The 16,304-nt window shown below is 35.7% G+C and overlaps 4 protein-coding genes across 4 annotated transcripts in view; all 4 read left to right on the forward strand.

Annotated features, from left to right (window-relative positions):
• The first annotated feature begins 1,270 nt into the window (after window positions 1-1,270).
• LOC311279576 (toll-like receptor 4) lies at window positions 1,271-3,964 on the forward strand. The gene is made up of 3 exons (XM_084391166.1): window positions 1,271-1,347; window positions 1,430-1,596; window positions 1,682-3,964. The coding sequence occupies exons 1-3, from the start codon at window positions 1,279-1,281 to the stop codon at window positions 3,900-3,902; spliced, it is 2,457 nt and encodes an 818-aa protein (XP_084247292.1). The 5' UTR covers window positions 1,271-1,278; the 3' UTR covers window positions 3,903-3,964.
• A 210-nt stretch (window positions 3,965-4,174) lies between these two features.
• tlr4bb (toll-like receptor 4b, duplicate b) lies at window positions 4,175-8,010 on the forward strand. Its single transcript, XM_084391659.1, has 3 exons — window positions 4,175-4,279; window positions 4,805-4,971; window positions 5,069-8,010. The coding sequence occupies exons 1-3, from the start codon at window positions 4,193-4,195 to the stop codon at window positions 7,281-7,283; spliced, it is 2,469 nt and encodes an 822-aa protein (XP_084247785.1). The 5' UTR covers window positions 4,175-4,192; the 3' UTR covers window positions 7,284-8,010.
• Window positions 8,011-9,009: 999 nt separating this feature from the next.
• On the forward strand, window positions 9,010-14,300 carry ftr14l (finTRIM family, member 14-like). The gene is made up of 6 exons (XM_084391906.1): window positions 9,010-9,438; window positions 9,761-9,856; window positions 11,149-11,382; window positions 11,492-11,651; window positions 12,132-12,191; window positions 12,294-14,300. The coding sequence occupies exons 1-6, from the start codon at window positions 9,040-9,042 to the stop codon at window positions 12,812-12,814; spliced, it is 1,470 nt and encodes a 489-aa protein (XP_084248032.1). The 5' UTR covers window positions 9,010-9,039; the 3' UTR covers window positions 12,815-14,300.
• Window positions 14,301-15,913: 1,613 nt separating this feature from the next.
• LOC311279224 (transmembrane protein 150A) overlaps window positions 15,914-16,304 on the forward strand; it is a 32,185-nt gene continuing 31,794 nt past the window's right edge. Inside the window, exon 1 of the mRNA XM_084390561.1 lies at window positions 15,914-16,255. The gene's annotated coding sequence lies outside the window, so the exon portion shown is untranslated. The remainder of the gene's footprint in view (window positions 16,256-16,304) is intronic.

The raw sequence follows: 16,304 nt of genomic DNA on the forward strand, positions 1-16,304 counted from the left end.
TCGTACAGACATGGATACTCTGAGACCAGCAATATTAACTTCTTGCTAAATTAAAGTCATTTTACAAGTAGAATGTGACAGTTGATTGGTGTGGTATTTGTCCTACCCCTCCTCCATTGTTATTGGATGGCTGGGTAAAAATTTAAAGTGTTTTACCCAAAGCTGAATATTTTTCTTCTTTCGGTGACAGGAAAAAATGCCTTTATTAAATACATTGCACTCCAATTGCAGCAATTAAAAAAAAAAACTGACCACAGGAAAGAACACTTTGGTGGACACAGTCTGGAGGCTCGCTTACATCACCTCAATGGGAACCAACAACTGGCTGGCAATCTGAATGAGTTCTGTTGTCGTTTGGACAGAGGCTGTCTCACACCCCATACCCACTCTGACCTTTACTCCGCACAACCGTCAACCCCTCTTGCTATACCTCCTCTGTCCGCTCATACTACTCAACCTGAATATATAATCTGTGTAGAGGATGTGTCGGCTCTTCAGGAAACAGAAGATCAGGAAAGCACCAGGCCTAGAAAATGTCTCACCCACCTGTCTGAATGTCTGTGCAGAGTTAGTCCAGCCACCTGTCATCTCAAACCTACTCTTCTTTAATACTGTTATTGCTGGCCTTCTAGGCTCAGAGGATCTAGAGTGCTTTGAATTAAAGTGTTGCCTATACAAATACATGTATAAAGTTGTCCTTATTTAACTTATATGAATTACAGAGGCAATTACAATACATCTATTCAGAAAGGTACTTCTTCATTCAAGATTTAAAGGTAGGGTATGGGATTTGCAAAACGGCCGGCAGATTTAGAAAATACACAACTCAAATGGTCCTACCTTCTTTCCTCCAACGCTGGCCCTGACTCCACCCATTTGAAGAACATGGAGGGGGATGGGGGAGGGGGGGATGGTATGACCGTTTGATTGACGAACTTACTGTCCAATGATTCTAGGTGGTCTTGGAAATGATTGGCTGGAGTTTTTCGAGTCCTGCCCGTTCCACAGATGATTAAATTGCTTAATTTTCATTTCAGTGCTTCTAACTCAGTGGCTGTAAGTGGGTTAGGAATAGGATTTCAAGTGATTTTGAAAAAATGGACAAAAAAGAGAATCACATACCCCATCTTTAACTTATTAAGCATAAGCCTACTTCTCTTATGACATCCTTTTTGCCCATAGTTCCCCATTGTTGAAAACCATGGCATTCGTTCCTCATATTCAATGATCTCAAACAAGGCTGGCTCACATTTTTATGACCGGATGAGATCACTCAAGATGAGTTTCTTTACTGTAAGTGCTTTCGTGATATTTTTTTCCATGGGTGCTGGAGAATCATGCACTGAGGTAAGTTTTTAAAATCTGAATTTAAATCTTTGTTCTGCATTACTGTTGTGAAATTTTAACATTTACTTAACCATTTACTTAGATTACTGAGAATCTGCACTACTCATGCATGGGAAGAAACCTCAGCTACATACCACCAACGATTTCTCCATCAGTTCAAACTCTGGATTTCAGTTTTAACGTTTTGAAACACTTACAGAAGACTGTATTCCCGGTTTTGTCTTTTCTACGAGTCCTTGATCTGTCAAGGTAAGCAATGTTATTACCATCTAAATGTCTCGTTGTACAATGTCTTGTTCTATAAATAATATTGAATTTATGTATTTACTTTCAGATGCCACATCGAGCACATTGAAAATGATACTTTCTACAATGTAAATAAATTGACTACATTGATTCTCACTGGAAACCCTATTGCATATTTTGGACCTGGATGCTTGAATTTTTTACATAAACTACAGAGATTAGTTCTTGTGGATGTTGGTCTCGCGTCCTTAGAGCTTCAAATGAATAACCTTACTAAGCTACAGGAACTTAGAGTTGGAACAAATAACATCCAGTCCGTGTCTCTCCCTCCATTCATGAGCACCTTTAAAGATTTCAGTTTACTTGATCTACATGCCAATAATATATCCATCATCAAAACTGATCACACTGTTGTGTTGCAAAAGATTGGCAGAAACATGACTTTGATTCTCTCTAGGAATCCATTATTACACATTGAACCAGGAGCTTTCAAAGATGTTTATCTCAGAGAGCTGGATATTCGATCTGCCTTTGTTTCATTTGCTGCTCAGATAGTTGGTCTAAAAGCTCTATATGGTCTTAATGTCAAAAGGCTGTTGTTCGGAAAGAACAGGGATGATAAAAAGATTTTCCCATCAGATTCAGACTATTTAGATGGCCTTTGCTCTATTTATTTTCGTGAGGTATATTATTACATAAAAGAAAGGCCTAGTGGACAAATTAATATCTTTCGCTGTATGATTAACGCCACAATTGTAGCTGTGAAGGGTGGTCTAATTCGTGATATTGCGTATGTGCCATTTAATGAAATTAAGGAGATTTACTTGATTAACAATCAATTAGATACTGTGCCAAGTAAACTACTTTCACATCTTCATACTTTGGAAAAAGTAGTATTTACACGAAACGTTGCAACCCAAGTTGAATCCTTTATAGACATGCCTAAGCTTCAGTATGTGGATCTGAGTTCAAACCAAATTACATTAACATCATGCTGCTCAGAAATGTTGTTGGACACTCATCAAATCAGGTATCTAAATTTGAGTTTAAATCCACAAATCGGTCTTTCTTTTCGAGCATTTGATAGACTTGATTCCCTTGAAATTCTAGATTTTCATCATACAAGGGTTGTAGGTATGGGACACCTTTCACTTTTGTCTAACTTAAAGTATTTGAGGTATCTAGATGTTTCTTATTCCAGTATCACGTTTGCTAACATATATTGCTTTTATGGACTGAGCAGTCTTAATGTTCTCAAGATAGCTGGCAATCATTTTCAGGGTGATGTAATAAGATATTTATTTAATAATCTCACAGTTCTAGAGCACCTTGACGTGTCATACTGTCGTATGGTAGAGTTACACCCAAGCTCTTTTAAAAATCTCAAAAGACTTAGACTTTTGAATCTGAGAGGAAACAATTTAATGACTATAGATTTTCTTATCCACCCAAACCTGAAACAATTAACATCATTTTATGTTGATAAGAACAGCATTACTAGCATCCCACTTCATGTTCTCCAAAAGTTGCCCGCAAACCTTTCAGAGTTTGATTTGTCCTCCAACCCCATTGATTGTTCCTGCTCCCAGACTGATTTTATATTGTGGATCATCCAAAATCAGAACATTTTGAAGCAATCAGAAAATATTTTCTGCAAAACTTTGTCACCAAGCTCAGATTTTAGAGCAGTGGACTTTGACATTGACAGCTGTGTGCACAAGAAAAGACTCACAATTGTTCTATCATTATGTTTTGTTTTATTAGTAGTTGTGTTATCAGTCTTGGCTTATAGGTTCCAGTTTTATCTTCAGTATTGCTGTATTCTACTGAGAGGCTACAGATCACCTGGACAACAAGAATGTTCCTATGATGCATTTGTGATTTTCTCCAGCTATGATGAAGTCTGGGTCATGAATGAACTGATGGAGAATCTGGAGAACGGTGTTCCACCTATTCATCTTTGCCTTCACATGCGGGACTTTCAAGCAGGGAAGTCTATCACGTCCAACATTATTGATGAAGGAATAATGGGCAGTCGTAAAGTCATTGTGGTTGTGTCTCAACACTTCATTGATAGCGCCTGGTGTCGCTTTGAGTTTGAATTAGCTCAGTCCCGGTTTATGATGGAACGCAATGCCAACATCATCGTCGTCATTCTGGAAGATGTGGAAGAGACGAAGACTAAGAAAGTGTTTGGTCTTCATAAGCATCTGAAAAAGAACACGTACCTGAAGTGGAGCAGGGACCCTTTGAGTAACATGAGATTCTGGATACGGCTCAGGAGAGCTATTATTTCCACTAAACAATAATATTACATTTACTTTGGATATATTATGTTTTGAATAAATAAACTTTTGCACAATCTTAAGAAGATTTATTGCATTTTATGTTTTTCAACCATTTTTCACAGATTAAAGTTAGTGCTCCTTTAAAATACTGCAAGTAAAGGGCTTTCTATTCACCGTGGGAATGCACTTTAAATATTTATAACTTCCCTTTTGAAACAAAAAGGAGAAGTGAGAGTTGCTTGCAAGCATGCAGTACTTCGACAATAGAGTATTAACAGATTCATATTAAATGGTATGCGCTTTACATCACAATGATCTTATCATATCGTGAACAGATTATTTTCCTAAGCTCAGTCTGGATTCTTGTGAATGCTAGAGAAGGACAGGAATGTACTACGGTAAGAACAATACATATAGTTTATATATAGTTATTGTTAATATAGTTAATATATGTGCTTTAAGGCTAGGTTCGAATACTATTTGTTTATGTGAGTGTTTATGTATTGTTATTTTGATCGAAGGTTATAGTATTATAAACATGCTGGACTTCTGAACTTATTTTGTATTTTTTGATGCTCAGGTTCTTTTCATTATATTATATTATATTATATTATATTATATTATTAGTAATTTATAATTAGCCTAATTTTCTAAGGGAAGGGAAAGGGAAAATTCAGATCGTATGTAGAAACGCAGTTTTTCAGAGATTTTCTTTCTATCTATCTATCTATCTATCTATCTATCTATCTATCTATCTATCTATCTATCTATCTATCTATCTATCTATCTGTCTGTCTGTCTATTTATCTTATAGAAAAGTAAACAGGCCTTAGGATCTCTCAGACAGAAAAAAATCAGAAATGCCAAAAGTATGTTTAAAAAAAATAAAAAAAATAATTATTGTGTCTTTGTTTCATTAATAGATAATAAAGAACATGGAATACTCATGTTCTGGGAGAAATCTGACTCACATTCCCAGCAGTCTTCCCTTCACTGTGACTTATCTGGATTTCAGTTTCAATTTCTTGAACTCTTTACATAAGCGTGTATTTCCTATATTGTTCAATTTGCAAGTTTTGGACCTCACAAGGTAAACTAATGCTACTGATCATTAATCATAATGCATTACTATTTAAACATGTTAACTATTTTTTAATGTACTAATTTTTAATCTTCTGGGCTTTCAGATGCCACATCAAGCACATTGAAAATGATACTTTCTACAATGTAAAGAATTTGACTAAATTGATTCTCACTGGAAACCCTATTACATATTTTGGACCTGGATGCTTGAATTCTTTACATAATCTACAGAGACTAGTTCTTGTGGATGTTGGTCTCGCGTCCTTACAGCTTCAAATGAATAACCTTACTAAGCTACAGGAATTTAAAGTTGGAACAAATGACATCCAGTCCGTGTCTCTACCTCCATTCATGAGCTCCTTTAAAGATTTCAGTTTACTTGATCTACATGCCAATAATATATCCATCATCAAAACTGATCACACTGTTGTGTTGCGAAAGATTGGCAGAAACATGACTTTGATTCTCTCTAGGAATCCATTATTACACATTGAACCAGGAGCTTTCAAAGATGTTTATCTCAGAGAGCTTCACATACAAGCTGCCTTCGTTTCATTAAATGCACAAAACGGGTGTCTAAATGCTCTTACTGGTCTCAGTGTGGATAAGCTGTTCATTGGAAGTTACAGAATGCAATGGAAAATCAAGGTGTCAGATTCTAATTATCTTGATGGTCTTTGTTCAGTTAATTTCAATGAAATATATCTTATTCAGAAAGAATTCTCTGATTCTGAAATGCACTTGTTCCATTGTATGATCAATGCGACAAAAATCACACTGAAAACTGGATATATCAAAAGAATGGAACATGTTCCATTTCACCGTCTTAAGGAACTGTATTTAGGTCCCACTAAATTATCTACTGTACCAGTTGTTTCACACATACCAAGCTTAGAAAAACTGGTGGTGAAGAATACTGTGCCTATATCCTTTATTGGAATTGGTATTGGTGTCAGTGACCTGTCTCTTCTTCATGTAGATTTGAGTGGAAACTTTTTGATTTTGAAGGACTGCTGTTACCAATTTTTTCCAAGGGCACCAAATATTAAATTCTTGAATCTTAGTCAAAACTCAGAGATAGGGATGGTTAATACGCCATTTTCTGGACTTGAATTGCTTGAAGTGTTGGACCTCCACCATACAAAACTAGTCATAGTTTATTACTTTGGATTTTTACAAGGTCTAAAAAATTTAAAGTATTTGGATATTTCCTACACAAGTATTACTTTAACAAGGTACATGATTTTTCGGGACCTGCAAAATTTGACTGTGCTTAAAATGGCGGGAATCAGTTTCGGTGGAGATATATTGAGATATCTCTTACAAAATCTTACACATTTGGAAGTTCTTGACATCTCACACTGTGGCATCGCAGAAATCTCCAGGACATCTTTTACCGGCACACAGGAACTCAGGCATTTATATTTAAGTAAAAACAAGTTGATGATTTTGGACTTTCTGACCCAACCAGAGCTGAACCATCTTACATCAATTTATATCGATAAGAACAGCATTACTAGCATCCCACTTGATGTTCTCCAAAAGTTGCCCACAAACCTTTCAGAGTTTGATTTGTCCTCCAACCCCATCGATTGTTCCTGCTCCAAGACTGATTTTATATTGTGGATTATCCAAAATCAGAGCATTTTGAAGCAATCAGAAAATATTTTCTGTGAAACTTTGTCACCAAGCTCAGATTTTAGAGCAGTGGACTTTGACATTGACAGCTGTGTGCACAAGAAAAGACTCACAATTGTTCTATCATTATGTTTTGTTTTATTAGTAGTTGTGTTATCAGTCTTGGCTTATAGGTTCCAGTTTTATCTTCAGTATTGCTGTATTCTACTGAGAGGCTACAGATCACCTGGACAACAAGAATGTTCCTATGATGCATTTGTGATTTTCTCCAGCTATGATGAAGTCTGGGTCATGAATGAACTGATGGAGAATCTGGAGAACGGTGTTCCACCTATTCATCTTTGCCTTCACATGCGGGACTTTCAAGCAGGGAAGTCTATCGCCTCCAACATTATTGATGAAGGAATAATGGGCAGTCGTAAAGTCATTGTGGTTGTGTCTCAACACTTCATTGATAGCGCCTGGTGTCGCTTTGAGTTTGAATTAGCTCAGTCCCGGTTTATGATGGAACGCAATGCCAACATCATCATCGTCATTCTGGAAGATGTGGAAGAGACGAAGACTAAGAAAGTGTTTGGTCTTCATAAGCATCTGAAAAAGAACACGTACCTGAAGTGGAGAAGGGGCCCTTTGAGTAACATGAGATTCTGGGAACGGCTCAGGGTAGCTGTTATAAACTGAGCATGTATACAGTTCATGTGAATGTATTGAATTTAATCAAATAAACTGATGCTTTTTTATTTAAACTAAGAATCTAAAGAAGACATCACATTTTATTTCGTAGTCAATCATTTTTCACAGGGCTGTAATGCTATTGTTTGCTGTGAAAACAGCACATAGGCTTTTTAGATCATCTTGGCAATGCACTTCAAACAAAAGGGAGAAGTGAAAGTTGCATGCACAATACAGTGTAAACAGATCTTTATCAAACACTACTGTGCTTTGTGGTCAAATATATTTAAGCCCCACATCTCATGAATGTGTTACTGGAAACACTGATGTGTACATTTGTAAAGTAAAATTCTATAAATAGCAACAGAAAAGTTCCTAGTTTAGTGTATGATGACTCTATAGCTGAATTTCCAATCTTCTGACTGTCGTTTGTTGTTTTTCTCCTCATTACGTAATAGTTTCACATATCTCTACCTCTATCTGAACTTCGAAGTTCACATACAAATATTAATGAAAGAATTTTAACTTTTAATTTTTTTATTTTATTTTGGCATTTCAAAAGTCACGTCCATTATAGCGACGATGATGTAGGCTACTTGTGAGCAATTTAACTACTTTGATTCTCACAGGAAACCGTGTTACACATTTTGAAACTGGATGCTTGAATTCTGTATAAATTAAATTTTCTTTGACATTTGATGTAGATGTGGAAATAAATTAAATTACAGAGCCTGTGGTCTGTGTTATCAAAATGACTTTAAACTGTTGCATGCAGGCATGATTTAAGTGGACAATTTTATTAATACAATATTATTAAGTTTATATAAGGATATGTAGCTTTTATTTTACTATACGTGGCTATTGAATGCTTTATTCTTGGTTGATGAATGTTCTAAGGTGTGCAATTATTGAAGTTTATTATTTAAGTAAATCCCAGCTAACAATTTTTGGTTCCCATAACGTTAGTTTTTGGTACCCAAGAACATTCTCAGAATGTTAGTTTATGGTTCCCAGAACGTTATTTTTTATGGTAACCACCCAGCAACGTTCTGGGAACGTTATTTTATTGTTACATAAAAATAAAACCAAAAAAGAACGTTCCCCTAACGTAAGTATTTGGTTCCCAAAAAAATAACCAAAAAATAACATTAGGGGAACGTTCTGTGGGATGCTGCTAAAGTAGTTCCAGGCAGGTCTTGACCGCATTACAGTTCCATATCACTTCGCTAAATCATTATTTTAGTTATTTCATAGGTCCTTACAGCTTACAACAGCAAAATAACAAAACCCACTAAGACACTGACCAAGCAAATATATAACAAACAATATGATACAAATGACAAGCTATATCAGTGTTTCCCCCTCAAAATCACGTTTATTAATCTATTGAAAGCACGCTCTCTTTCTCCAGCTCTCTCTTCAACAAACACACACACACATACACACATCTATGCATCGCGTCGTCACATTATTTTTCTATACTTAACCACTGGAGGAAACTTACAGACACTTCACTCATGGTTTACTGTCAACAAAAGGGCCTTTGTACAAAGATGTTTTACAATGTTTATGTTACAACATTCACATTTTTGCTTTTCTTTGTTCTGACATCAGCTGTCTCAGGAGATGTCAGCATCTAACCTGCTAAACTGGTTTATCACACACGGTTCACATTCCTCTATATAATGAATGTGTTTGGACAGTTTCATTGAAACTACTTTTTTACCACAAGCTAGTCTTTGGATTATGCCGAGAGAGTTTTAACATGTCTCGGAGCAGTACAGCAAACCAAAGCCGATACAGCACTCTGGAGAAACCCAGACGCAATGGAAGATACAGCAGCTCCAGCAGCCGGAACAGCTCCAGAGAAGTGCTATGTGATTTCTGTCTGGCAAAGAAGAACAAGGCAGTGAAGTCATGTCTGACGTGCTTAACCTCATTTTGTGAGACGCATCTCCAGGCTCATTATGAGTATCCAGCTCTCATGAAGCACAAACTGGTGGCAGCAACAGGGCAACTGCGTGAGAAGATCTGCGCTGAACATGATAAACTTTTGGAGGTTTTCTGTCGTTCTGATCAAGCATGTGTTTGCGTTTTGTGTATCATGGAGGAACACAAAAAACATGATATTGTTTCAGCAGCAGCTGAAAGGACAGAGAAGCAGGTGAGCTTATCAACAGAGAGAACAAAATGACTCATGCCATGAAGAACCGTAGTATATGCTTTTAAACTTAATCATGATGATCAACAAGTCAATATTTAGTGGTTTCACTTGGTTGGAAGATTAAAGGGATAGCACAAAAATTTAATTCTGACACAATTCTGTCATCATTTGCTCACCCTCAAGTTGTTCCAAACCTGTATGAATTCTGAACACAAAAGAAGATATTAATTTAGAGCAACTTAAGGGTGAGAAAATGACTCAATTTTCATTTTTGGGTGAACTATCCCTTTGACAGTCCAGTGTGTCACGAATTTTTCAACAGAAACAGCTTGGAGCGAAACTGATGACTTCACAGCAGAAGATTGAGGAAAGGTCGAAGAAATGGCAAGATCTCAGGCAGGCAGTGGCATCCATAAAAGTAAGAATTTTCGAAAATAATTGGGAAGAATCCTCTGTTTATATCTATTATGTCACTTAATTACTCATAAAATGCTGTTACGCTGACTTGCCCACAGCAATGTACAATACCATGTGTATTTCTGTTTTATATTATTAAATTAAACATTTTACAATAAGGTTCTAGGCTATTTGTTCCAATTAGTTCATAATTTAGGTCAGGGTTTCCAAAACAGCGAGGAAACTGCTGAGAGTTGATGAAAACCTAATAATTAATTATTTTCATAGAAATGTAAAATTAAAATGAATAAGTACAGGTTACTTAAAAAAAAAAAAATGCTGAATTTTCAGTAGGCTATCATTACTCCAGTCTTCAGAGTCACATGATCCTTCAGAAATCATTCTAGTATGCTGATTTGATGCTCAAGAAACATTTATTATTTTTATTATTGTTATTATCAAAACACTTAATATTTTTGTCAAAACCGTGATACATGTTTTTAGGATTGTTTGATGAATAGAAAGTTTGGAAGAACATAATTGATTTGAAATAGAAATATTTTGTAACATTACAAATGTCTTTACTGACACTTTTGATCAATTTAATGCATACTTTGGGGCCGTTCATACAGAACGTGTTTTTCCATTCCACTGCACCATTTTTTTTTCTATGTAAACACCCGCTAGATGGACGTCTTTCGTCTTGCAATTTTTGCAGTGCCTCGCGCATGACACATCATTCCAGAAAAACTATTAAAATAAGTTGAGACCTTGCTGTTTTTCCCCATTCCACAAAAACGCATTCTGTGTGAACCGGCCCATACTGAATAAAAGTATTATTATTATTATTATTTAATGTACTGACCCCATTTGAATTGTAGTGTATATATATTTAAAACATATTTAAACATATATGTTTTTCATCTGCAGTGAGAGAAGTAGGCTAAAAAGAAAAAATCTAATGTTAATTTCTACATATTATCCTAAATATTTAACATCTTAGTTTAATAAATGAACATTAATTAAATATACATGAATTATTGATGAATAGTACGTTTTATAAATTAAATCAATAATGAATACTTTTAAAAATGGTTATTTTGTGATATTTAATGCATTAATTATGTTAATAAATTGAACATTATTGTAAAGTGTTACAATTAAATTATCTCAAAATGCTATTTTCTTATTTAACAGGACCTCAAATTTAAAAAAGGTGCTCTGCACTTGTTCCATCTCTGTTTGACTGGTATTGTAAATGAAATCTGTGAATGTGCAGGCCCTATCTCATCTATGGTGTTTTTCTCATTCCAGCACTCATCTCAGAGTGTGTTGGATGAAAACGAGCGTATTTTCACTGAACTGCTGCGGGCACTAGAGAGGAGGCATGGAGAAGTGAAGGAGATGATCCGAGCCCAGGAAACCCTTCTGCTGACACGTGCAGAGGGACACCTGGCCAGGCTGGAGGAGGAGATTACATTACTAAGAAAGAAACATAATGACCTGGAGCATCTGTCCCAATCCGATGATCATATCCACTTCTTACAGGTATTGTTGAAAAAGTGCTGTGACCCATAAGCGCATTTGCTTTTTTTGTTAAACTGTTCCCTACTACAGTACGATAAAATAACATTTCTGCTTTCCCCCGCCCCTATAGAGCTGGCAGTCTCTTTCTGCTCCTTCTGGATATGAAGACTTGTCCAAGGTGACATTGGCCCCTCACCACACATTTGACAATGCAAAGAAAGCCATCTCTGACCTGAAAGTGCAATTAGAAGACATAAGCAAGGAAGAAATGATCAAAATCTCATCAGCAGGTGCTTAAAACTCTTATATTACAAATATATGCACATAATGTGTGTGTGTGTGTGTGTGTGTGTGTGTGTGTGTGTGTGTGTGTGTATATATATATACCACACACATACACAGGTATATATATATATATATATATATACACTACCATTCAAAAGTCAGTAAGATTTTTTTTTATGTTTTTGAAAGAAGTCTCTTATAAGACTGCAATTTTCTGATACATTGTGATTTTACTGAAAAATACAGTAAAAACAGCAATATTGTGAAATATTATTACAATTAAAATGTTCTTTATTTGAATATATGTTTTAAAATGTAATTTATTCCTGTGATGGCAAAGCTGAATTTTCAGCATCATTACTCCAGTCTTCAGTGTCACATGATCCTTCAGAAATCAATGCATTCAATTTAATATAATATATTTAATATAATACATTATATTTTCTTTTTTCTTTTTTTTTTACACATATGTTTTTCATCTGCAGTAAAGGAGGTTAAAATTCTCCAGACTGTGGACCCAGCAAAAAGGGAGGACTTCTTAGAATGTAAGTTTATAATCAATATAATCAACAGTGAGAAAGTAGTTTTATATAGAAACACATTTGTTTATGGTGGTTAATTTAACAACACCCTTTCTCGATCTATAGATTTCTGTCAGCCCTCAACAGATCCTTCAACAGCCCACCCGAACCTTCACCTGTCAGACAAAAACACAGTGGTGCGGATGAGCAACGAGCCGAAGTCGTACCCGGAGCATCCCGATCGCTTCCAATACTGGCAGCAGGTGCTGTGTAAGGAAGGTCTGGCCGGCGGTCGCTACTACTGGGAAGTGGACTGGAGCGGCACAGAAATAGACATTGCTGTGACTTACAGAGGAATTCAGAGGAAAGGAAATGACAAAGCTGGCAGCTTTGGGGGGAATGACAAGTCTTGGAGTTTGTACTGCTCTGAATCCAAGTACTCCTTTGTACACAACAACAAAAGCACCACTATATCTGTCCCCAGTTCCTCCAGGATAGGGGTGTATGTAGACTATGAGGCTGGAACAGTGGCATTTTATAGTGTGTCTGACAAAATGAAGCTTCTGTATAAGGTTCAAACTAAATTTACTGAACCCCTCTACCCTGGCCTTGGAGTCTGGGGATACGGAACTACAGTGCGACTGTAAATATAGACATACGTTTGTTTGCTGAATGTTTGATCAGCATGTGGTTGTCACATATTTATCTTATCTAATTTATCATTTTAGTCAGTTCAGTGAGAACAGGAAGTGAGTCACTTTGCTTCCCTCTTTGGACATCTGCATCAAAATAAAATATGAATCACTGACCTCATTCTGACATGTATCAGTCGCTATATCAGTTATCACTATCAGCAGTGGGCCAACTTAGAAAATAGCAAAACGTAGATCCCCCCCCCCCCAAATATAAATCGGAAATTAGCTTATTGATTTATTTATAATGTCTTGGTTCCAAATACTCAAGACCAGGCGTGTCCAATCCTGCTCCTGGAGGGCCACTGTCCTGCAGAGTTCAGCTCCACCCCCAATTAAACACACCTGAACCAGTTAATCAAGGTCTTGCATTCTGGAACCTTCCAGGCAAGTTGAGCTAAACTCTACAGGACAACTCCAGGGCCGAGTTTGGACACCCCTCTAGACTGCCACTCCATTCCCCATCAAAAACACAGAGACTGGGTATATTTTGTGTGCATTGTAGATATAAGGATTAACAATGACAAGTATCACCTGTGAACCCTTCACTATGATGTGTTACTTGTTTTATAATTCCATTACAATATAAAACAATACAGTATGTTTATCATAGGGCAAAAAACAAACTGTCTTTTATTACCCTTCTGAAATCATTTTAATCAAATAAAGTAATTACTAGGGTTAGGGAAGGATTAGGATTTGGTTGAGGATTAATTGCATGTAATTATGCATAATTTACTCTTATTACTATGGTAAGTACATGTAACCTATGCATTGGCCTTCTGTTTTTAGTCAAACGTCCAGATGTGGGAAACATATGGTATATCTCTCCACTAGATGGAGCCATTCCAAACTTGTTGAAAGTTATAATTTGTTACACTCATTTTCACAGTAATACTGAGCTAGGCAACTCGTGTGTTTTGAGTTGTTTTATCTTGAATTTGCACGAATTTGCAATGACCGATATGACTAAGTCTACATCATTGTGAGGCTTAAGAAATATTTATATGCTCAGAACGAGACAAACTTTTCACAATCAATATCAACATTCACAAGTCTGTTTTTATGACTCATACATCACTCATTCTTCTGACCACATGTTCTTATCCATGAATATTATTTTCGTCACACGCACAATATCATCAGCCGGTTATGTCAGAATATCAAAAGAACAAAGAACATGTTGATGGTGAAGAAACACGCAGAAACGTGAACATTGATAAGGATTGCTATTATGCAGCAGTGGACTGAGAAACTGTTTCAGCAGTTGCACATCTATGAAAGTGTGTTGTCTTCAGATTGGCTGTTGTGGGAAATAGTAGAAAAAGGAACTGTATTTAATTATTTGTGAAATACAGCCCACATTTATTGATGAGTTTTGTTTTTATAGGCTATTCTGTGAAATGTATAGCTCTGAATAAAGTACAAATTGTGCAATGTGAAAACTCTATACTAATTTTTTTTTTGCTCTCTGATAATAAACACTCAATATGTCTGACAAATAGACAGAATACGTTTGATAACAGCTATTCTGAAAATCTGACCAACCCAGTCAACAGGAAAATAGTGCCAGCTATGATGCTTGTCGGATAAAAATTGCTTCTTAAACAAGATGAGCAATGCGTTGAACATTACAACAACAGTAGCACATCTTATCAGAAGGGAACTCATATCAGAATGTACTAAAACTCTAATATAATTGTTTTAAATCATGGAAAGTACATTTTGTCTGGCAAAACATATCAGCATATACAACCTCTTTATTAAAAGTAGCACATTTTGTTAAACTATTATTATGATAATCATATGTTCATACAGAAAGATTATTTGTATTATTTTGTATTTACTTACATTTAATGTTTTGTAATGTAAAGGTACATTAAGGTACACAAAGGTACACATAGTTTTCAAACAGAAACATTGCTGGTGCTAAATAAGTTTGAAAGGAGAAAAAGCAGAGATTCTGATGACAAGCAAATTATCATTAAAATAGTTGGTTGTAGCATCTTATTTAAGACACTGCTCAAAGTCTGTGACCAAAGTCTGTATATAAAAAAATAAAATAAAAAAAAGAATAAAAAATTCTTATTATGTTGTATGTTTATTACTAATAATATTATCAGTGTAACAAGTTGAATTTTAGTTAACATTAACATGAATTTGGGTTAACATTTGAAGATGGCAGAAAGAGTCGTGTATTAGCCTATCACAGATGATAAGAACTGCAAAAACAATGATCCAGTAACTTAGTTCATTTTCAGCAAGTACGTCGGGACATTACGTCAAACGATCACTTCGAGCTACCTATCTCACATAATGTACAATGGCTTCTCCATCAAACAAATACAACACTAACTATATAGGCCTACATATAATTAATGAATTTCGGCTACTTAATCAAAAACTAAAATACACGTAGCCTACCTTAATATGTAACGACATAAACGACATGTTGATTTAAATGTTATTAAATTAGACTTTTTATGAACCATGATTACCTAAATATTACCTAAACAACATTCAACGTAAAATTCGCTGTACATAGAGATATGATACAAAAATATACAAAATAAAATTGTTATTTAGATCAAATATTCTGAAGGTGAATTACATTTTATTTATTTTTTTACTTAGGCCTACAAAAAAACATAATTGTAACAACACTTCACTGTACAAACACATGTTGAATGTACTACACTGTAAAAAAAAAAAAAAAAAAAACTTGGATGTTTAAGTCATTTCAACTTAAATTACATCAAACTGACTTTAATAATTTTTTTTAATCTTGTATAACTTATGAAAAAGTTGAAAATTGCTTAACTTATTTTGATGAGTTAAAGCAATGTAAAACCATATGTTGTCTTTACCTATTTTTTTAAACATTTTAAACAAATTCTTTCACAGTGTAGGCATATATAGGCTATATGATTTTTACTAATTACATTTTTGTTTCAATGTAAGGTACAGTAAACCAACTCAACTCTTAGTTTGTTTGTTTTTTCTGTAGAGCTTGTTGTACGTTGTTTTTACGTCAAAATTACAAACATTTTGTTCAGTGCATCAGGATGCATCAGTGCGTGTGGACTGGGAGGCGGAGCTCCGGGAACAGCTGGACGTTAGCGTTCAGTGAGTCCACACGGCGGGACACGAGAGAGAGAGACAGCGCTTATATTCCGAAAGGAGTGAGACACCAGAATTCTGCTGGAAGAGCTCAGAGAAACACAGAGAGCAAAGGAAGATAACACAGCCGCGGTCATTTGGACGCTTGAGGAGTAATGAGAAACCTGTAGCTGTTACTGGTGATTGATGTTACCGTTTCTGAACAGTCTGCGCTCTGTCTGAGGGTTTAACAAAAGGTGGGAGACACGTCTGCTGTCCCCTATCACAGGGGGGAAGGTGAGATACAGTGTCCACTCTCTACACTACACACACGGCTATTACACTT

The sequence above is a fragment of the Rutilus rutilus genome (genome assembly GCF_951802725.1).
Source record: "Rutilus rutilus genome assembly, chromosome: 20".
NCBI lineage: Eukaryota > Metazoa > Chordata > Actinopteri > Cypriniformes > Leuciscidae > Rutilus > Rutilus rutilus.

Excerpts from the sequence above, each read along its gene's own strand:
- LOC311279576 (XM_084391166.1), top strand. The coding sequence starts at position 1,279 with ATGAGTTTCTTTACTGTAAGTGCTTTCGTGATATTTTTTTCCATGGGT. Across the intron at positions 1,348-1,429 it reads CTGGAGAATCATGCACTGAG|ATTACTGAGAATCTGCACTA; the intron begins GTAAGTTTTTAA and ends CCATTTACTTAG. Across the intron at positions 1,597-1,681 it reads CGAGTCCTTGATCTGTCAAG|ATGCCACATCGAGCACATTG; the intron begins GTAAGCAATGTT and ends ATTTACTTTCAG.
- tlr4bb (XM_084391659.1), top strand. The coding sequence starts at position 4,193 with ATGATCTTATCATATCGTGAACAGATTATTTTCCTAAGCTCAGTCTGG. Across the intron at positions 4,280-4,804 it reads AAGGACAGGAATGTACTACG|ATAATAAAGAACATGGAATA; the intron begins GTAAGAACAATA and ends TTTCATTAATAG. Across the intron at positions 4,972-5,068 it reads CAAGTTTTGGACCTCACAAG|ATGCCACATCAAGCACATTG; the intron begins GTAAACTAATGC and ends CTGGGCTTTCAG.
- ftr14l (XM_084391906.1), top strand. The coding sequence starts at position 9,040 with ATGTCTCGGAGCAGTACAGCAAACCAAAGCCGATACAGCACTCTGGAG. Across the intron at positions 11,383-11,491 it reads ATCATATCCACTTCTTACAG|AGCTGGCAGTCTCTTTCTGC; the intron begins GTATTGTTGAAA and ends CCGCCCCTATAG. Across the intron at positions 11,652-12,131 it reads GATCAAAATCTCATCAGCAG|TAAAGGAGGTTAAAATTCTC; the intron begins GTGCTTAAAACT and ends TTTCATCTGCAG.